Source organism: Corvus hawaiiensis, chromosome 4 (genome assembly GCF_020740725.1).
Source record: "Corvus hawaiiensis isolate bCorHaw1 chromosome 4, bCorHaw1.pri.cur, whole genome shotgun sequence".
Lineage (NCBI taxonomy): Eukaryota > Metazoa > Chordata > Aves > Passeriformes > Corvidae > Corvus > Corvus hawaiiensis.
The window spans coordinates 70,639,874-70,662,049 of record NC_063216.1 but is presented as its reverse complement, the minus strand read 5'-3'; the positions used below and the strand labels follow the sequence as shown (position 1 = coordinate 70,662,049).

The 22,176-nt window shown below is 36.5% G+C and overlaps 1 protein-coding gene across 3 annotated transcripts in view; it reads left to right on the top strand.

Annotated features, from left to right (window-relative positions):
* PCLO (piccolo presynaptic cytomatrix protein) overlaps positions 1-22,176 on the top strand; it is a 329,242-nt gene that overhangs the window by 233,781 nt on the left and 73,285 nt on the right. For all 3 annotated transcript variants that reach the window (XM_048300868.1, XM_048300870.1, XM_048300867.1), the window contains exons 11-16: positions 9,117-9,225; positions 9,836-9,903; positions 12,432-12,643; positions 17,564-17,614; positions 18,486-18,616; positions 20,239-20,265. In XM_048300868.1, the coding sequence (XP_048156825.1) occupies positions 9,117-9,225; positions 9,836-9,903; positions 12,432-12,643; positions 17,564-17,614; positions 18,486-18,616; positions 20,239-20,265 (598 nt within the window). The remainder of the gene's footprint in view (positions 1-9,116; positions 9,226-9,835; positions 9,904-12,431; positions 12,644-17,563; positions 17,615-18,485; positions 18,617-20,238; positions 20,266-22,176) is intronic.

Below are 22,176 nucleotides of genomic sequence, written 5' to 3'. Positions count from 1 at the left end.
TTTAAAAAACCCTACAGAGAATGACAAAACTATGGGTGTAATCCTGCATCATTTATTTGCAATGCTATTTCGTCATGCACGAATTCTACATTTATTACAATGGACTTATTTGTGAGAATAATGCTACTTCTTTGATCAAGTACTGCAGATCAAATTTGTATACAGAGATGTTAATAAAAAAAACTCAGCTGACAGTAAGAAGTATGTTGAAGATGTGTAAACATCAGCAGAATTTTATTCTAAGGTAGTGAGAATATTAATGATTTTAAAATAATTTAATTTGAAATGAAATTTAAATATTTTATATTATTATTTTTAAGACTATTTTAGTTGCGTATCATGGACCATTCTCACTGGGATGTATGGCCATTCTCACAGTCATTGCAGGGGCTCACTTTCCTTTCTCTGATTCGTTTTGCAGTTCTATAAGTGTGGTTTTACCCTGGTAGGCAGCTACGCCTCACTCAGCCTCTCTCTCACTCCCCTGCAGTGAGGTGGGAAGAGATCACTCTATCACTTCAAAACCAGTACAGCCAGTTGAACTGCAGGCTTAAATACGACCATGCACAACTGTTCAGTCCTAGATTGGTTAGATCTCTCTGATTCTACTCATAAAATCTACTCGCAAACCAAATTTAACCAGATCAGATTTTTTTGATTCTTAGTTCCTAACTTAGGTTGTGTCAAGACAGTGCTTGAGCTTCCAGGAAAGGCTACTTTGGTATCTCCAATCTTGGCTGAGTTGAGCAGCCTTAGCACCATGAGGGAAGATTTTTTTGCTCTGAACCCAGCACTGAAATTTGACTATCATTTATGTCGCTAATCAGATGTTCCTAAAAATGGGGTTTGTGCCTACTTTTATCACTAAACTTGGAAGAACAAGTAATTATTGGAAACTGAAATCCTGCAGTTTTTCAACTTTCTGTCAAAATGACAGTTCTAACAGGTAACTATGAGTGTCTCTCATTCTTCTAGCACATATGGAACCTGTACTTCTTAAAGTTGAATAATCCTATCATTTATCACTAAGGTCTGTTATGAATGAATTATAGGGATACAAAAGTTGGGGTTAGTACCCAACACTTAATATTTCACAAGTACTATCTCCTACAAGTCTATTGTTAGTAAGAGTTTGGATGCACTTAGCTTTACTAATAGCATTTATCACTTGGACATCCCAAAGTTAATATACAATAACATTATCTTTCCACTGTCCCTTTTTAACACATAAACTGAGGCACAGAGACTAATTGGTGTGTTTTTGCTGCTCACCTGGCTGGTTGCAGCAGAAGCAGAACTAACAGCTCAGTCTCTGATGGTGCCCCATTAATCACCTTCAGCTGAGGTTCGCTATCTTTCAGTTCCTTCCTCTCATTGATAAGGTACAGCTGCCTGTTTGCTAAATTGAGAGAAAAAAAGTCCCTTTGAGTTTCTAGGACAGATTTATCACTTTAGATGACAAAGGAGGGAATCAATACACATATTTTTAAGTGTCTGAAAAATAAATATCTTACCTCAACTTGTATTATGGGCTCTTTTTCTAACCATAAGTGAGGGAAGGCTACCTGAGGAACGTGATTCATCTCATTCCAAATAGATGTCAGTTGAGATGAGCCATCCTCAGAGGAACCTGCCTCTCTTCATTCATTAACTACTCAAAATTCCTAGACAACTACTGAGGCAAGACTCTTACTGTTTTACAGCCAAAAATTGGTACATTGACTCTAAGCCCAAAAGAAAGCAAAACCAAAGCAGCTGTATGTATGTGTGCATGACAGTTCCTCCCTGCAGACATACATAGTGCTTTCCATGCTCTTTTCTTTATTGTTCTAAATCTGTTCAAAATTAGATGAAAAAGAAAAAAAAAAATATTTTATGCGTTTTCACTTGTGGTTGAGATTATCGTCTGTTGAAACCAGCCAATAATCAAACAAGTTTTTTCCACATACTTTCTACAGCTATGGACACGTATGTATCAGGAATTTGTACAAGCATCCAGTTAGCTTCTACAAGAGAAGCATAAAAAATGTTCATTGAAATAAAGTCATTCAAATGACTGAAGAATTTAGGTCAACTTGAATTAGAACACAAACATGTTGATTCCAAGACATTATCATGGATTTACCTTACGTTATATTATGAAGAGCATAATTCAAAAAAAAAAAAAAACAAAAACTTTTCTTAAAAGGAGAATTATATGTATTATATGAAAAATAGGTACATACAGGAGATGAGAACCACGTAGCACTGGCCAGAAATTTGTATTCACTTTCCTTAGTTTTCAGGTTAGATGACTCTCACAAATGAGATAATAGTGAGTAAATTCTACTTTATATTTGAGTACTCACATAGTGTCAGAACTGTAAAAGTTACTCCCAGGGTACAGAGGATGATTATCTACAGAGTGACTCCTATTAGAACATATCAAGTAAGGATCTCAGTCTATTCCAAGTGACAGACTGGCATTTTAAGGTCTTCAGCCATTCTCATTAAAACTTGACTTTTTGCTTGAACAGTGGTGTTTGCTTACTGTGAGTCACAAAAACTTTCTGTTCTTGTTTCTATATGACCTTAAGTAGCATTGCCATGTGATGCATAGCTATGGCCTTTGCTCATTCCTAGCACGCTTTCAGTATTTAAGTTATCCTAATAATTCCATTCTTTTCTGAATTGGCCGCTGTAGTCCCTTAGTGGTGACATTGCTGGAGACCAGCCAGGATTTCATCAAGCAAGGGTTTGACCCCCAGATCTGTGTGAGGAGAGCCTTTTCAAGAAGCCCCAAGAGAGTCAGCATGTTGGGAGTAAAAGAGCAACTTTTCTTTGGCATTAGTTCTTTCTCTGTTTTACTTTCCAAATATACCCATTCTCTCCCAAGCACCAGGATGTGTATATGCAAGTGGAATGTCCAGAGAGCAAGGAATGCCAACCCATGAGTCTACTTCTCACCCTCTGGCTTTGTAAGTTGATGACTGTGTGATGGTCTTAGAGATGTGCTTTTTGCACACTTTCAGAAGCTGATAGTTATCTTTTGTTTCTCTACCTCATCCCTGTGAGTCACTGGAAAATGTTTCTGGGTTACTCTCTGTCCTTTTTTCCTTATCTCAGGGGTCTGTCCTGTTCTTTTTCTTCCTGCCAGTCTTTTTATGGTTTCAGGCTACACTTTGATTTAATCAGGGTTTTGCTAAAGTATGGTTCTGCCTTGTCTTTCTTAAGCTACCTTTCCTTACTGAGCAAATGTCCTGAGAAACCACATTTTAATGAGTTAGGATCTTGATGACATGCTAACCTATGTGCCATGAATCACTCTTTTCTTCCAGCACAGTTCTTCTGGGAGTCCTACATACATAAATTCCCACTCATATTTCATTCATAGAATCATAGAATATAATCTTAGAATATGCTGAGCTGGAAGGGACCCAGAAGGATCATCGAGCCCAGTGCTTGCCCCTGTACAGGGCAGTCCAAAGAATCACACGTGCCTGAGAGCCTTGTCCAGGTGCTCCTGGAAATCTTGGTGCTGTGACCACTTCCACGAGGACCCTGTTCCTTTTCCTAATATCCAACCTAACCTCCCCTGACAGAGCTTCATGCCATTCCCTCGAGTCCTATCACTGGTCACCAGAGAGAAGATATCAGTACGTGCCCCTCTACTTCCCTTGTGAGGAAGTGATAGACCATGATAATTGCTCCTCTCAGTCACCTCTTCTGTAGGCAGAACAAAACAAGTACCCTCAGACTCCCAAGACTATTGAAAAATCTTTGAGAGAGGTGTTGTGATGACAAATGAACAGCCTTTATATAGACTTTGTTTGACATGTTAGCTGTCATAATTCATATTCTTAGGCAGAACAGAAGCTAACTAATAAAGAGAAAGTGACTCTTCAGACATACACTGTAACTTCCACACGAACTGTTTGTTTGCACCTCATGTCTTGTGATTCTTGCCCCTGCAAAGGAAAATTTCAAACCCAAATAGCACTCCATTTACAGATGTAACTGTAAGAGAAGTTAGACTAACAGAACTGCATTTGTGTAAAGAAGAATAAATTATTCCTTAAAAAGGGAAATTGAAAAAAACCTCACTGAATTCTGAATACACAAATATAAATATAGAGTGCAGGCAGGGACATAGTAGTCTAAATTCATATCTGGCATTAAACTCCCATGAAAATAATGGTTGTAGTTATTTACCATTCATGAAGGAGACAGCAAAGAGAAATTCCTGCAGCTTCTTTGTTCACTGAGCTGGATTCACTTTAGGTGAATCTTAAGGTCACTTGGAATGAACAGACTTTTTTCATTCTACCATATACTATTGCATGATTTTTTTAAAAAATATGAATTCATAGTAAACTGCATTTAAAAGTAGAGGGGGTTTTGTGAACACAGCCTAATAATGAAATGTTTAAGACTTTCAGCTCAATTACAGCATTTTACAGGAAGCTCATTTCACTGGCAAGATCATTATAATCTCTTATATGATGTTACTGAAAACAAAGTAAATACACTTTGCTCTATAGCTTCAGTGAACACTATGCTGCAAAAAACGGTTTATTTTTCTCAAACACTGAATAATTACAATGCACTGCAACATTTTGTTCAGCATAGTATAACTGATCATCTGTCTGCAACTGATGTAAACTAATCTTTGAGGATATAGTAATGGTGAAAGCACTATAAACTTGCCATTTATATCATATGTATTTTCATAAACGGTAACTGTAAGCTTAATTTAATTTGCCAAGAACTTCAATTAGGTCACACAAATACAAGCAGATCATCACTTGTTGCCCTAGCATAGTTCAGACTGAAGGGTAATCTATAGAATCATGTGCCCACATATATAAATCTGAAGGCAGTGGTGGGCTGCCAAGAGAATGCCAAGTACACCTCAAATACAAGATTGATGTGCTCTGGCTGTACTTTTATAAATACCATTTTATAGTAGTGTAGCAGCCATGAGGCATAGGAGGGTACATTATATCATTTCCACTCGATGAACAATATATCCATTTTTAAGAATCATGTATGTTGTCTATATAATAATTATTGCAATAAGTGGAAAATATTCAGCCTGAGTGTGAATGATGAATAGGAGAGGAAGTTAAGGTGTCTACAAAAAATAATGAGTTTTGGTGTGATTCATGCCTGGCAGTTTGGGGAAATATATTAACTCATTGACTTTCATCGACCTATTTTGAACAATCAAAAAGGTTTAGAAATAAAAGAAAAATAACTGGAGAGCACAGATGATAAAGTAATTTAGTACTGAATGTCAGACTGCAAGTTTATATTGTTTCTCCTTGTTCTGAGTGCACATTTAACTTTTATAGCACTTTCTGGGATTTCAAAGTAATGTTGCTGAATTTTAATTCTTATATGATATAGAAAGATACTAATATTCACATTTTACTGATTGAAGTTGTTAGTCTAGAGACCAATTTCATTTTCCTCTGTGAGCGTTAGATCATTGAAAAATGCAATTCAAACTGACATGTTTATTATGCATAAGAATAAAAAATACGAACCATGAAGAAGCAGAAGAACCTCAGCTATCTGTGGGTATAACTGTGGTGAAACCAAAATCGGAGGCTCTACTCCAAGATTGCAATATGTAGATATTTTTAAATTCCAGTAGGACAGCAATTCTGAGACTCTAAAAAAAATGGAAAAATAATAGGTTTTATACACAAGTATAGTTGGAAATAATTACAAACTCTTAGTGACACAGCAAATAACAGTTTTTCCACTTAGGTGCCTTGGGTATACTGAATAAGGGAGGCTGCAGTATAATAGTGTATTCAAAGTGACTGAGATTAACTTTATGGTTAACATTATGTTACAAAGGGGAATAAAATTCGAGATGTTCAGTGGTTTGGTTTAGTATTTCTGTATTTGAATCAACTGTGTCAAGACTCATATTTAGAAAAATCAAATCCTTGGATGATTTTCAGTTTCCTTTCAGTTTCAACTTTAATCATGCAGCTAGCTTGTGTCTGAAAGATGAGTCTGAAGAGGAGTGAAAATATCAGAAATCATGTAAGATGGGTGAAAACTGAGATAAATATTGTGCCTTCCAGTTGACAGCAACTCTAATGCAAAGACCTATTCTATCTGCATATTTAATAATTTGTTTTGTGCTGTTTTGTCAATAGGAATGTTACATATACAACCACATTCAGTTTAACAGTACAGCTTTATCACCCGGGTGATGGAGTGAAGGATATATTTATTGAGATTGTGGGAGCTGATATTGCTATAAATAAGCTGTTGCTCACCCAATAAAATAATAATAAAAGAAAGATGATCGAAGAAATTATGTATTTGATTATCAGGGTAATTACTTCCTCAGTCAGCAGAGTTGCCATGGAGCAATGCAAGTTTTCTCATCTCCCTGGGTTTTTTTTTTGTTTTTTCCCACTAAACTGGTTATTTGAAGCTAGAAACTTTTGGAAATGTGATTATCATGGCCTGACAACCAGTGGGAGAATGTGATTGGTTTTAGGAAAAAAAAATTTTTGCAAGTGTCTTGTGATCTCTCAATATTTTTTTTTCCCTCTTGTTAATTAGACTTGCATTTCTTCTGAAGATTTTATTTGCAACATTACCTTTTTTTTTTTTTTAAACAAAATGTGTATAGCAGTTACATGTTGAAAAAAGAGGAATCAGCTTCTTGCCTACATTTTTTTTTCTTAAACCCCAGGGCTTTCAGTCTGATCATTTAAGTCCTGTTTAAATTGCTTGATTTTAAACATTCATGGATCCACAAGGCACACAATAAAAAGAAAATACCCCTATATTGACAGGTTAAATGGATCTCTGTGTGAGCCAAGGCTGTTGAAATTCCATTTCCTTTCAAGTTGTTGCTTTGTTCATGTGCTTGTGGCCTTTCTGACCAAGTGAGTAAGTGCAGTGCTCTTGCACACACTGTCGAAACTTTCACCAGTGGAAATCAGACTTTGTTTCCAAATCCTGGCACTGCAGTGGTACTCAGCTAAGCTCTTCCTGCTAGTCTTTTTAATTTATGTGACTTGTTGATGATGGCCTTACTGGTCCCTTGGTGAATTTTCTTCTGAAGCCATGGAAGCAGGATGTGATATGTGATAAACCCAGGACAGGAGCTCACAGTATTTTGTCAATAAAGCTTTTTTTTTTTAATAGAAGGATGCTCTCTCAAATATCTAAATATATAAACTTTTTTTCTTGTTCCTTCTCAATACAAGTCGAAGTGGTCGTTTTTCTTGTCTTAATCGTGAGGTTCATACTGTCATACATAACATCCTATATGCCTTGATTACCATTACGAGGGCACACATTGAAAAAAACCAAAAATAACTTCAGTTCCTTCCTTTCTAGAAGCCTATAGGCCAAGCCCATGCTGTTATATTTGTATGACTGAAAATCAGGGGGAAATGAATTTGCTCCTAATTACTGTTGCTTTATTCCAGAGGAACTGAGCTTAAAATCAGATCTGCTTTAACAAGCAAAAGCAAAATCATGTTTTTGAATCATGACTGGTAAATGAAAGGGGCTAAATTTTAGGAAAATTCAAATCTATTTTGACATTAGGCAGCTGGCTTTACTGGCTTCTGAGCATCACTTTTTAGTCATTCTGCATAGTTTGTTTTTCTGTAAACTTCTACAAACAAAATGATAAATTCTGGCTGACAACAGTTACGAGTAATTCTGATATTTCAACTCCTAATTCATGGAATCCTATGGATAATTTGGGAATATAAATTTGTATATTTATTTCTCATAATCTTTCATTGTCAAATAATTTAATCTGTTTTATTCCATGAAAAATTTTCATTATATTTTATTTAGCATCATGCTTTTCTATGAGTTTATCTCCACATTTTTCTTTATTATTTTTCCCATTTGTTATATGCAACAGCACAGGATTTTGACATTAAAATATGACCCAGGTGAAGACTTGGTTTTATCTGTGTAAGTGGTAGCAAGCTAAGTGTTTGTGGTTTTCTTTGCTGTGTGAGTGATATGGTTTCAGACATTTTGTAATGCATTGCTTTTAGTGGACTATAAAGAATTCAGTATCTTGTCCCATTAAGCAATTTTTTCCCACTACAGCCAGAGGCTTGGATTTTGACATTTGTTCATCGGTGAGAAGTTAATCTGTTTGGAGTCATCCTCATGACTAATTAATTCAAGATATGAACCCATTTCTCAGAACCTCAGATCTGTAAGACCCAGATATGAATCTAGAGTTTGCTTTGTGTAAGCATTTCACCTTAACCAAAAGATTTCTCATCAGAATATACCTCACATGATTTATAGAGGGATTGACTCTACAAATACTGAGCATAAAACTTCCTTATACAGATACACTGAACTGTACTGAGACTCCTGACTCAGTCCTGGGACACTTGGAAGACACAGCAGATTAGTTCAGTATTCAGTATTTTTCAGCCTAATTATTATAGTTCTGTTTATGTCCTCCACAATGAAGTATGTTCATCTGTTTCATCAATTTTTTATGAGAAAAGATATGGAAGAAAAATTTCAACCTGAATATTACCACGCTGATGTTTGAAATGCGGAGGCACATTTTTTTCATTAAAATCAGTTAGTCCAACAGCCTTCACTTCTTTGTATTTTTGTAAGTGACAAAGTAAAGAAAATGTATTTGAATTATCTAATCGCATTCGCAAATTAATTCCATTTTGAGGCTCAGCTTCTTAACAGCAATTTGTCACTGTAAGAAACAGTTATCTTCCAAGACCATGGCTGGCCAGGAAATGTCTGATATATAGAATGTTTTGGTTTATTGCTATGCTGGTAGGTGTGCATGTTTTTGATATTGGAAAAATTTTTCAATATCATGCAATACAGACTGTGGAGAGTGCATGTATACTTTGAATCAAAGAGAATAATCTCCTGTGATGTTTCAGCAGGTAAGTTATAGCTGAAGGGACAATAACATTCAGCAGTCTAATCTGTGTGAAGTGAAAGGGCTTTGCTAATGTCTTGTGTCATCTAACCAACATTCACCGAACGTCACATCAAATTGTCTTGTAAAAGCAAGGCAAGAAAGATATAGCTGATGCCTATGTCAAAATCTGAGCCCTTGACCTCTTGCTGTTTTGCCTTCTTAGGAATGCAAGTGCTGGAATGGAATGGCATCCCCTTGACTGGGAAAACTTATGAAGAGGTCCAGAGCATTATTATTCAGCAGAGTGGGGAAGCAGAAATATGTGTAAGACTGTGAGTTTTTCCCCATCTTTCTGTTTCCATTTCTTTTTGGCTTTTCATGGCTTTTTTTTTAATTTTTTTATTTTAATTTACGGTTGTTAAGGTGGAACCTTTGTTAGCACAAAGCATCAATGTAATAATAAGCAAGAGTTCACTGTGGATGTGGGAGATCTGTTTGTTCTGTTTTTCTCTTAAAGTCAGAGGGAGAGATAAACTGAATCAGATGCCAGTAATTATGCTTTTATAAACAATGATAACTCCATTTTCAGGCCACAATCTCCTCTCATTGACAAACTTAGAGTTCACTGAATTTACCAGTGTTAGAAAAAGAAGGTAATTTAGTAATAACTTGACTTTTAGTGAAAACTGTATCTCTTAGATGAAATTCATTTAAGCATCATGAGAAATGCATACTTGCATTAAATCCATTAAAGATTTCACCTTAAAAGAAGCTTTTCTTCTCAGCTCTTTAACAGCATTGCAAATATATATCAGCTAAGAAGGGACCATGCTTGGGAGCTGCTTTCTGTCATGAACCACTATTCATTTACCTACTTAATATAATAATGAGGGTATGAGGAAAGAGTTTCTTTTGTCTCAGGCTTCTTATTGCTTTCTTTAGGGACCTGAACATGCTCTCGGACTCTGAGAATCCCCAGCACCTGGAGCTGCATGAGCCAATAAGGACAGGTGAGAGACAAGATGATGCTTTGATTTTGTAGGACTAGATAGCAACTGAAATTGGGTGTGATATAAGCTGGTATGTTAGCATTGCAAGCTCTGGTGTTACATCCCAAATATTGCCATGGGTAGAAAGGGGACCACGCCTTATATAAAAAGGCAAGATGGGGGGATCAAGTGCACCTTTAATGAATTTGCAGACAACACCAATTTGGGCAGGAGTGTTGATCTGTTGGAGGGTAGGAAGGCTCTGCAGAGGAATCTGGACAGGCTGGATTGATGGGCCAAGGCCAACTGCATGTGATTCATCAAGGCAAAATGTCAGGTCCTATGCCTGGGTCACAAGAACCCCAGGCAGCCCTACAGGCTGGGTGCAGAGTGAAAGCTGCCCAGAGGAAAAGTACCTGTGGGTGCTGGGTACTGTAAACTTTACAAGTGATATATTGTTGTCCTTCTTCCCTCTGTTGCCCCTAAAGTTTACTTTGCCCAGTCCCTGGGTTTGCACCTGTGTCAGTAACTGGCCAGTGAGTTGCTGGTGTCCCTGGGGCCTCAGCTGCCATCCTGTGTCCAAACCTTGCAGCACTCTGCTGTCACCTCAGGCCTCTGCTCCTATAAACTGCATTATTAATCTGGAGTCATAAATACTTCAGTCTGCACAGTGCAATTACAGCTGTGCCTTTCTGTATCAAAATAATTAAGAATGGGCACTATACCACACCACTATACAAGGTGAAGTGTAACTCAGACAAATTAAGGTCATAGCTCTCCAGTCATTAGACAATTGCTGTTGCAGCCAGACAGGCTAAAACAAAGCTCCCAGCAAACTGCAGAAAGTCCAAAGAACACACAAGTTCTAAGGCCTGTGTTTGTAGAACCATAGGATTGTCAGTGTTGGAAAAGACCTTGATGAAAATACCTGTAAGCTTAATACAAGGTTTGTGGCCTGCTATAAGTGATAAAAAACCAGTATTTACTGGATATAGGGATGCAATAGCAAGGAGTCAGTTTTGTTATGCGGGTTCTAAGATGGCAGTGCTTTTGGGTGGATTTCCTGCTGTTCAATCAATACCACAACTGCAGGCTTCAGTCACTGTATCAGTCATATCTAATCTAACTTTGAATCAACATCCACAATTTTACCTAGTAATGCAGATTAAAAGATTGCTTCACTCACCACTTCGTGGGTCCATTCTGAGTTCCGTGGTTTTGTGGCAGCTCTTTCATCAATCACTTTCGAAATTATCTGGACTGAATCCTCAATTTTCTGACCACATAAAAATTCCTAGCTATTAATATACTTACCATCAAGCTACCTTCCGTTGAAAATTGATGTTATTGATAATAATTGAAAGCAAAGACTAGGTCTGACAGAGCTTTGAAGCTGAGCTACCCACAATTTTTTAATTTGTGAGCCGATCAAAACCGCCAAAAACATTCAAAGATACTGAAATCAGTTTTGGAAAGGACAAAAACTAGGATAAACAACTTTTTTATTAATGAAGAAAACTAAAAATGAGAAGGAACAGAAGTAAGAGAAAATTGCTCCATTCTTGCAGGCATGCTTCCTCCTAGTCTGGAAATCTTGTGGTTTCTAAGTTGGAACAACTGTAGAGTTTCTCTGGCTGTCAAGTCTTTCTTGCCATTACCTCTGAGGTTTGGCAGACTGTTGGTGCTTTAGAAAGGAAAAATCTCCATTTTCTTGAAGGAAAAACGTATTAGAGCCAAGCAGGCAGGGTAAGGATAAAGTCTTGTTTTAAACCTCTCATACTTCTGAGAACCTAGGAATCAAGCTGTGCCTAGTATCCTTTTAACTCTATTCCATCTAGCATATATGAAACTTACTTGACATTTTTCTGTGTTAAATAGAAATTGCTATCTCCAAAGGGTAAATTGCTCCCACTCATTCCTGGGCAGCAGGGAGGGCAATCAGACTCCTGCCACAGATGCCTCACACAGGTGTGAGTAATAAGGAAAGATGAATCAGGGCTTTTAGCCTTCATTTGTTTACGTTTTTTCTTCTTTGATTAATTTGTGGTCCTAAAGTTTTGAGGATTTTTCTCTTTATTTTTGTATAAATTATCTCAGGAGCAGTTCTGTTCAATGTCCAGCTGATTAAAAAAAAAAAAAAAAATTAAAATGAGATTTAAACTTTTACAAGAAAGTTCAGATACTTGGTAAAACTGGACCAGTTTCAAACAATGAATGATAGGACAGGCCAGTCTTTAAAACTGTAATTTGCTCCAGTTTGATTCAACATGATCCACAAAGCCTGTTTTTCTTCACCTAGAGGTACCTTCTCAGAAAGCTTTTTAGATAAGGAGCACTGGTAAGTAGCACTAGCACAGAAAGATTGGAATTGGGATGTCAATATTGTGGGAGGGATGTCTATTTTTTATAGGATGCCTTTTGCATCTTCAAAGTATGCAGGCAGATGACATGATAATTTGTAAAGATTCTTATGCTGTCCCTGTACCATGGCAAGATGGATTTGGATGTGCTGGCAGTTATCAATACAAAGCTCTCTTGCTTTAATCCAGTAGATAAAGCGAAGTCCCCAGGGGTTGATCCCAAGCAACTGGCTGCAGAGCTCCAAAAGGTTTCTCTACAGCAGTCACCTCTGGTTGCTTCTTCAGGAGTGGAAAAGGGATCTCATGTCCACTCTGGAACCACTTCTGCCACCTCCAGTGCTGTTCCTAGCCCTGGTCAGCCTGGTTCTCCCTCAGTGAGCAAAAAACGGCACAGCAGCAAGGTAAGAAACTCCCAAGTTATGGAGCAAGAACATTTTGATGACAGGAAGAGACTGCCTGTTTACCTTCTTTAGTGTGGCAAGGAATCACAGCACATCTTGGCAAACCCATTTCATGGATAACGATGAATATTACTGTTAAGATGTTGAATTTGGACACAAGGAAAGATTATGTGATTTTTTCCAAGGTCATAAGAGATTGGTTCTTCTCTGAAAATATATTTTTGAACTTAATATTATTTTTTTTAAACAAAATAACTGCCCTTTCCAGCCTTTGTTACTCTTGCTTTTTAAGTGCATCCTACATGGTGATGAGGTACTATTTCCACTAAAGAAGCTGTTAGTACTAAAACCATAATTTCCCTCTCTATACTAAACTACTGCTTAAAGTGCTACAAGGTTTGAATAATCATAGCAATAGTAAGTAAGTCTCTGAAAGCCTAGGAAAGACTGAAAACAAAATTTACCATTAAAATGTGTTTTGTCACTAGCTAATTCCTGTGAACTTGCCAAGCATAATTTCTTATTTTCTCTGCTACATCCTGTCCATTCCTCAGCTGAAGTTCTTTCTCCTTGTGCATCCACACACCTGAAAAGGGAAGAGTGGGAATTTAGTAGCATCTTTTCACAGTTGAAACTGAAAACTAGAGCATAAAGTAATCTGTCACATTTTTGCATTTTGTGTCAAAAAAGTGAAAATCAATAAATCAATGCTGTGAAGACTGCATTTCCTGAAGCAATTTGCGAGAGTGCTGCTTGCTATCCTGAATATCCATCTTCTCACACACTTACAATGCTTCACATTGCAAAGTGCTTTCTAAACATTTATTACTCTGCACCTTTATTCCTTTTTGGGACTGTCAGGTTCCTACTGTGTTAGAGTTGTGTTTGTATTTTTGTGCTGTTGGAACTATGCCTGTGATGTGAATGCATGAGTTAGGTACTGCACAAAACAGAACCAGCAAATGGTGCCTGCTCATTTCAGACAGCTCTTCCATATGCCAACATAACTTTCATGTGAGAGGAAACACAAAAATCATTTTCATCCAGAAATTTAGTACAAACTGGGAAGATATTTATTGATCAGTTTGGTTTGGATAGTAATTCTGTCTTGCCACAATGCCCATAGACTTTCTACAAACTAATTCAGGTCTGTGATGCACAAGTTAAATCCATATGCCAATATTTACTGGGCCTAACTTCAGGGATCTGGCAGAATTGCTTAGTCCATAGGTCAATAGTTAGATTCACTACAGCATACTTTGGATATTGTACACATTTATATATGAACTAGTTTGCTATGTGCATGATTTTTGCTACTGAGAATAATACTTTTCTGAAGTACAGTTCATGACACGGGGTGAAACCTACCATTACAGTGCAGGCACTGCATGCAGAGAGCAGGGCTCTTAGTGCACATGCCACCATCTACACTGAAACCCCTTTCATTTGGTGAGATGAATCACACTCCTAAATTCACAGTGTATGGCGATCTATAAATCTTTGCTGTGCAGTGTATCCTGGAGAGGTGCCCCTCTCTGTCCACATGAGCAGACTGGGTTCCCAGCTTTGGCACCGTAGTAGATCACCTAGAGTTAGATGCATAAATTTAATTTCCTGCTTCACAAAGGATTTAGGATTCTTTTATGAAAAGAATCAGCTGGAGGCTTATAAAGATAAAACAAAAAATTATTAGAACTAATGCCTTTATGTAGGAGATGCAAAAGTCAGAACTAGTCAGGTAAATATTTAAAATATTCTTTGCTTATTTCTGAAAATCATGTTGAAAGGCATTTCTTTCATAACAAACATAGCTCCTGTTGACTTGTATAGTTTCTGTTCATTGACTGCAGGCCAAGTTTATAATGGTGTCGAGCTCTGTTAGAAGAGAAAGCTCATCCTTTCTGGAACTGCTCTTTGCCTTGGGCTGACAGCATTTCTAGGCAGGCTGCAGCCCTGCCAAAGTATCGTGACAGAATAAATATCCAAACTGCCTAGATTTTGTTTTTGCAACTGTTTTTATTTTTAGCAATTTTTTTAAGCTTTTTGTACAGAATATGCACTCTAGAAATATTGTAGTAGTCTCTGTCATGTTCTGCAGTGCAAATTTTCTCATATTTAATGTTACTACAGGAAGTGATAGTGCATAGCATCAAAGCCTGGCATTAACAAGTTTCACCTCATGGCCGTGACAACCTGCTTGAGCAGGTGTGATGGCATTACAAAGCACCATCTCTTACACGGGGTCTGTGAGTGTGTGCAGGGAGTATCAAAAGAAATAAGACTGAAATTAGAATAGCCATCACACAGCTTTGGAAGCCTTGAGCTGACAATATCTCATGCAGACCTGTTTCTTTTGTAGTGTAAACATGTGCTCATTCTTTGGTGCAGATTACATCCAGGATATAAATGACCTATAGAAACGTTTAATATGAAGAATGGATTGCTTTTTTTTCTAAATCCTCAGATCCTTTAGCTCCTAAAAAAATCACCTGTGAAATACTTTTCCCTCTTTGCAAATGAATCCTCACTGAAGCTGTGATAAAGAAAGATACTTATTTGAATCTCTGCTTCTCACTATGGAACCAGCTTCAAAGTTGGCCCAGCTCTGAGCTGGGGATTAGACCAGATGGCCTTGAGAGGTCTCTTTCAGCCTAAATTATCCATGTTTCTTTAAAATATATGGGTAATTCTTCATGATCAGTTTTAGATCCACTGACATCAGAGAAAACAAAGTATTTAATACATTGAATCACAGTCTTGTAAATGATGCAGAGATTCAACAATGATATAGAAATATAAAGTGCACATTTATTTTTACAGACTCCACTTTACAAACTCCACCTTAACCACCTTTGGAAGTCTCAATACAAATTCATCATGCCCATTCCCTTCTCTGTGAGCTCCTCCTACATTATCCATACTAATACATTCTGTATAACATGACATTTGGAGTGAACAAACTCATTATTCTTGCTATTCCAACTCATGAAAAATGAGAACATTTAGACTACCTGGCAGTGATTTTGTAGCCACAGCACAGCTAGCTTCATGTTATTTTTGGTGTTGTCAATATTGTCAGTGCTAGTACAGCCTGAGGTCAGAAATATTAAGTATAATAAAATCTATTTGTAGAGGTAAAGTATAAGAAATATAAGCCTTTTATGTCCTACTTTGAAAGATTGCATGATGCTCAAGTAGCCCCCTGTCTTTGGCAAAAGGAGTGAACTTCACTCTCTGAATAGTCTGTCAAGGACCTAAAAAGTTCTAGGAGTACTTTTTTATCAACCTAAAATTTCATTTCAGATTCAGAGCATTTTATAGATTATTAGATGACTTGTTTTAGCTTTTGGATGGATTAAGCTTCTTTAAAAGCATTGTCAGGTACCAAGAAAAGCTGGTTATAAAATTTTTCATGAGAATTACTTTTTGGATGCAAATGCATTTACAGAAAAATCAAGTTTGGTTTAGTTTTGGGTGTTTTTTCTGTTAAGGCTTGTGCTCATAAAGAAGCATATCTGGAAGGCAAGGTAAAGCAGTAAACCAAACAATAATAAGGAAACACAAGACAGGAAATATATGCATATAGCAGGCAGATTTGTGTTATTTTTCTCCTGTGTTTTTATTGTGATAGTGTTTAGGTGGGATTTTTCTGGATAGTTCTGGTCTGTAGATCTGACTGATTGAGAGGATGTTTCTTCAACATAAACCTGAAAAGGATAGTGCATCACCTTACCTTCATGCTGTGGTGCCGGAGATGTGGGCACTTCATTGCCTAATTTAAAGCAGTTGATGTCCAACAGCCTAAGAAAACCTCTAAGGGTTTTCCTGGAGTGTAGGGCAGCACAATGATGCTTGAAGAGGCAGATGGGTTTTACTCTTCTGAGAAAGTGATAGAAATATAAATTACATGGAATAATGTCAGGCACCTGCTCACATCTGGAGGAATAGAAAAAGATGGCTTCCAGACCAGTCTCCAGAGAACAGTAAGTTTCTCCTTGTTTTTGTCCTCTGTTTTCTGCTGCATCAACCAAGAAAGCATATATGGAGAGAATGCAAGAAATATTCAAATCCTACTACTGAAACAGAGCTTTCTTGCTTGACTGATGGCTTGCAGATAGAGGTTGGTCCAGAGTGGCTCAAGGCCACCAGCATTTAACAGAACAGCATATTCTTGTGAGTCCAGGATTCTAATCAAGTGGTGATATTATTTTCTACCGACAAACAGGAGAAAAGAAAAAGGGCAGAGAGGAACATTAAGGATTTTATTGCTTTTTATCAAAAACCTAGAAAAGTTTAATGATAAAGAACAGAGGAAAACAAGGGCAGAAAATTTAATTTTTGTGTCACAGAAAGTGTGGGGAGGAATTTGAAGAAGTGTCGTAGCTTGAACTGATTATCAGAAAACACAGAATAAAGTAAAAGACATTATATGAGATGGCTTACAATTGTGTAATCCACTTATACACATCACCTAGTTTTAGTACCATTATTTCCACTCTTTCTACCCACTTTCACCTAAACTCAGTTTAAATTTGAGTAACTTTTGCCTCTCTCTGCCTTTCTCATATTGACAGAAATATATAGCTGTGTTTTACTTGACACAGTCTTTTCTTTCTCTTGGCAGCATTCATGTTTGTTAGACAGGGTTAATGCTATATGTTTTTTTCTCCCTATGCCTCCTTGTGTGACCAGTCTGCTCAGACTGTAAAGATTTCGTGTTCAAGTTGTTTGATTCTGTACCTGCATAAACGCTGATCAAAATGGCTGGGCTGGACTTTAAGTGCTGTTGAAATACATAACCATTAGTTTTGACTATAACAACTGGAGACAGTTTTTAAAAATTTGTGGCAATACAGCAGTATAAACCACACCTGTTAAAAAAAGTTAACTTTGAAAATCTATGTGTTTTTAATCTGGCAGCCTACAGAAACTACAAAGTCTGCTTCCCATCCAATCACTGGAGAAATACAGGTAAATATGTCATTTTTGCTGTGTAAATTGTTGATACTGGCTGTGTTTTACTGTGGAATAAGTTTGCAGAAAACCATCTCCATCAACTGATTTCTTATTCAGCTCCAATCTCTTAAAATGTCACTAATGTAAGACAGTGCTTGATTTTTGCACCCGTCTTTAATGTTGGCTTGTGAAGTACAACCAGAAGAATGGAAAATGCTGCTGTTCCCAAAAGGACTAAAAGGATAGTGAAATTCATCCTAATCCTTAATATTTCACCACTTATTGTGCTTTTCTTTAGTAATTTCAAGTCTGTTTACATTGAAGCAAGAATCGCTGTGGGTTTCTTATAGTGCAGTGTATTTATTTCCATGCCATGCCAAGTTTATGGTTATCCCTTATGTAAATTGACTTTAGCCTTTTAAAACATTGGAACAGAGAACAGCAGAATGAAGCCTAATTTACCACAGATATCTGGGGGTTTTTTGCTCTTTGATTAACCCCTCTCTTCTATATTAGTACTAAGTGTCTTTCCACAGTGTTATAGCATCCTTGTCAGACTTGGCCTCCAGGTAGATAGGATGTGAGTAATTATCACTCAATAAACTGGCTATTGTTCAGAATAATATCAAGGGTTCAAATTTCCTTTCCTTTTTCTTGATTGGAATAGATCAATATGGGTGTTTCCCTTTTTTTCTTTTTCAAGGTCCAGTGTGATGATCTAGCATCTCATTCTAGTCAAGAGAGAGACAGAAACTTCTAAAATGTGTTCATTTCCAGAGGACATAGAGGTCTAAAGCTCATTTTATTCAAAGGGTTTAGGAGATATTGAATCACTTAGAAAGTAAAAGTAACAAATAATCCTACCATGTTTTAATGTATTCACTAGCTTCAAATCAACTATGACAAACACCTTGGCAACCTTATCATCCACATCCTTCAGGCAAGAAACCTTGCTCCCAGAGACAACAATGGCTATTCGGACCCCTTTGTTAAAGTTTATCTTCTTCCAGGGAGAGGGTAAGTGTAGGACAAATTTTAACCTGAACTTCCTTTTAGTTTAGCTTTGCTACTTTTCATTATTAAATAGAACTAAGAGTTATTGCTATAGAAAATCCAGGTGCAACACCAGGAAAAATGGTAGATTTTTAACAGAGTCAGATCCTATTCCCAGGACAATGTACATACTTTGGTAGTGACCTTAGGAACTTTATAATCATTCCTGTAGATTCACTTTTCTTTTTTTCGTGTTTCCTTTTAAAAATTATAATACATGTAAAGGTATTTAATATAACAACAGACTCAATGGAAATGCACTAAATAGATGCAATACTTTCTGTAATCTAGAAAGCTGCATGTTAAGTTTAGCATGGAATGGTTGCTTCAGCTCAAGACAATCTGAATTTAGGATAGATTTGCAAACAGGCAGAATTAAAGTACCTGAGATAAATTTAAGGCTGCAGTATAATACAAAAGCCAAGAAATACTGGTCAGAAAAAATCTCTCCATATGAGTTTTATGGGGTTTTTTTTAAGAGTGAAGATATGGTTTTAGAAATATCACTAATTTTGTATCTAATGACTATACAAGTCACTAATCACTTTTTCACAGATCATTGATGTCTTTGACTCTGTAATTACAAATAGCTCATTAGTACTTCTATTAAAAGATATGTTTCTGTATCAGCAATACTATATGCAATTTTTTAGCCTAATGTTACAGAATGTCATATGTATATGGAGAATATATAAGGATATGTAATACATGGTTATAATAGTCCTGCTGTCTTCAATGACACAATAGATATATCTAAAATTAAGCTTATGGATCAGACTGTATCTTGCAAAGACAAATTCCTGCAAACTTCCCTGCTTGTGTAATCATACCAATACTAAAAGACTCTTAGGCTAGAGCAATGCAAATAAAAATCTGTATTTCTGTTCTGCTCAAAGTAACAGGAAAGTGGATGTTCAGGTCACAGTTCAGCATTTGGTGTATAGTCAAGCACCACTAAATACACGAGTGGTACAAATAAAGGCACACATTTTCTTTTGTGGCTTGCTAATTCCAGATATGCAGTATTCAATATTGTTCAGTAGCACTGGGCCCAAAACTATTACTGAACGTAAGGGGAACAGGTGCTAAAGCTTGAGAGGTTTTTAAATGCACCTAAGGCTTTTGTAAAATGCTTGTCAAATCAATCTTAGTGGGAATTTTGCAGGTACATTCACTGATATAGAAATAAGACTTTGAACTAAAGGCATGTTCACCCTATAAAGTATCAGTTTAAACTTGTTGCCAAATTATGAAGAATTGGATTTTAGTTTTGTTTGGGTTTATTATATTAAAACAAGCTGCTGCTACAGTTTTGCATGTAACTTGGGCCTTTAGAGAATAATGAAAACGAAGAACTTCTTAAAAGTCCCAAATTTTTTTCTGAAAGTAGAAACTTGGGTTGCTACTGAATAACTTTTATTTGTAGTTCAGTCCATGCTAGACTTCTTATTCTTCCTAATGCCTCTATTTCCTTTGATTCTGATATTAGAAACTACCCATTATTCATGTTTTCTTTCATCTCTGTTCTCATTTTCTCTTACACTGCTTCCTCTGTGTTCCTAACTCTGTAAATTCTGGATATGCAGACAAGTCATGGTTGTCCAAAATGCCAGGTAGAGTGTATTATCTTCCAACTTTATACTCTAATTTTTGTATGCATGGATGAGACAATGAGCCTGTGCATTGAACTGCAGATTTCTCTTGAGTTCTGATGGCATGAAACTGTGGTATGGTTTTGCTTTACATTTTCTAATGAGGTCATTTCCAGGAGTTGGAAAAAGGTAGTTAATGCCCCTCGGTGCATTATTCTAAGGCCAAACTCTGATGACAAGCAAAATTTCTTTTGAAGTATGGAAGAATTTAGGTCAGAGATATCTAAAACTTCATTTTCACTCACTGAAAGTTGAAAAATAATTAACTATGAATTTGTATCAAGATTTTGAATGTTGTTACTGCCAAGAGAAACATGGTCTGTTTGGTAATAAAATGGAATATTTTTCTCTATTTACCTTGCACAATGTATAGACATTAAAGCCAGGTATAACTCTAGATAATTGCCCAGATGGGCAATTAAATCTTCTTGACCACATAAGTGGTTATTTGTGGTAAACAAAATTGAAATGTAATTATTGAAATTACGAGTGCTTTGTTTGTCCTGGAAACATAAGGAAAACTCAGTTTTCAACATATGCTAATATCAGCCCAGGCTAAGAACATAAGAAATACTCCAGCCCCAATTTGCATTTGTCTAAAAGTAATAACCTGACTAAACAAGTGAACAGATTAATTTCAATAAACAAATTTCTATAATCTGTTTCTTCATTACTAAAATTATTTAATGTTAAAATCACATATTTCATATGTGTATTCTATTATACTTTTTAATACAGTTATTCTATTATTCTTCTTTCATTGTACTTAATACGTTGTATTATATATTAATAAATTATAATTAAGGAATCAGAGAGAAAATATAAAGAAAAGAGCTATGCAGCTTGTATCTTTTCACACAGCATACTCCTTGAATTTCAAATGCAAATTATTTCACATTAAGTGACATACCAGTGACTGGTTTAATGAATGCATTTTATTAAAGTAACTTCATCTGTTAATCTGTAAATTGTTGGGGGGAAGGTGCATCAGTGGTATGAACTTAATACATTTGCCAGACCCTTCCCTTCAGAGGCCTAGAAACCTTCATCTGCCACCCAATTTTGGCTGGTTCTGCACCTTCCTAGACGAGGCTTCCCTCTGCAACAGATACAGACTATAGATTACATGGATGTGGGCTCAGGCTGCCTTCACAGTTTAGATCCAAATATTCCGTGGACTTCACTGGAAATATTTCAGAGCTACCATATTAACAACACTTTTGTATTTTGTCACTGCCAGCTCTGGAACTCAACACTGCATGAATCACCTTCTCACATACTTCAAAAAAGAATCAGAAACTTTGAAAAGGTGATGAAGTTCTACTATTGCAAAAGGAGATCCAAGAAAGGAAAGGGAATGTTGATGTCATTTTCTTGGCTGAGTGTGCAAAGGACTCTCTCCCACTTTCTTCAAAAAATGAAAGTATATCTGTTCCCTAAAACCAGTAGATCATAAGACATCTAATCAGGATGTTCTAGGCAGGGAGTGCTTTTCTCATACCAGAGAGTAGGAAAAGAAGGCTACTGAGGTGCTTTAAAATTTTAATCACTTAATAATATTTAATGCTTTAAAACTTGCATCACTTAATAATATTTGCCATAAAAATCTCATTTCAAAATGGATTCAGATTTTGTATTTCAGCCTTCTTTCCAAGATATGCAAAGAAATAGCTTTCTGTGAGTTTCTTTTTTCATATGGTCTTGGTCCCCCTAGATTTTAAATCACTCTTGCTGTTCTGTGCTGTGGCTTTTAGAACTCACTGAACTCTGAAGAGCTGCTGCTTTCTTCTCATAAGCAGAGGTGAACAGATACTTTGTTTAACGGGTCCCAAAACCCTTCACATTCTTCAATAAACTGAAAGACACCGGATA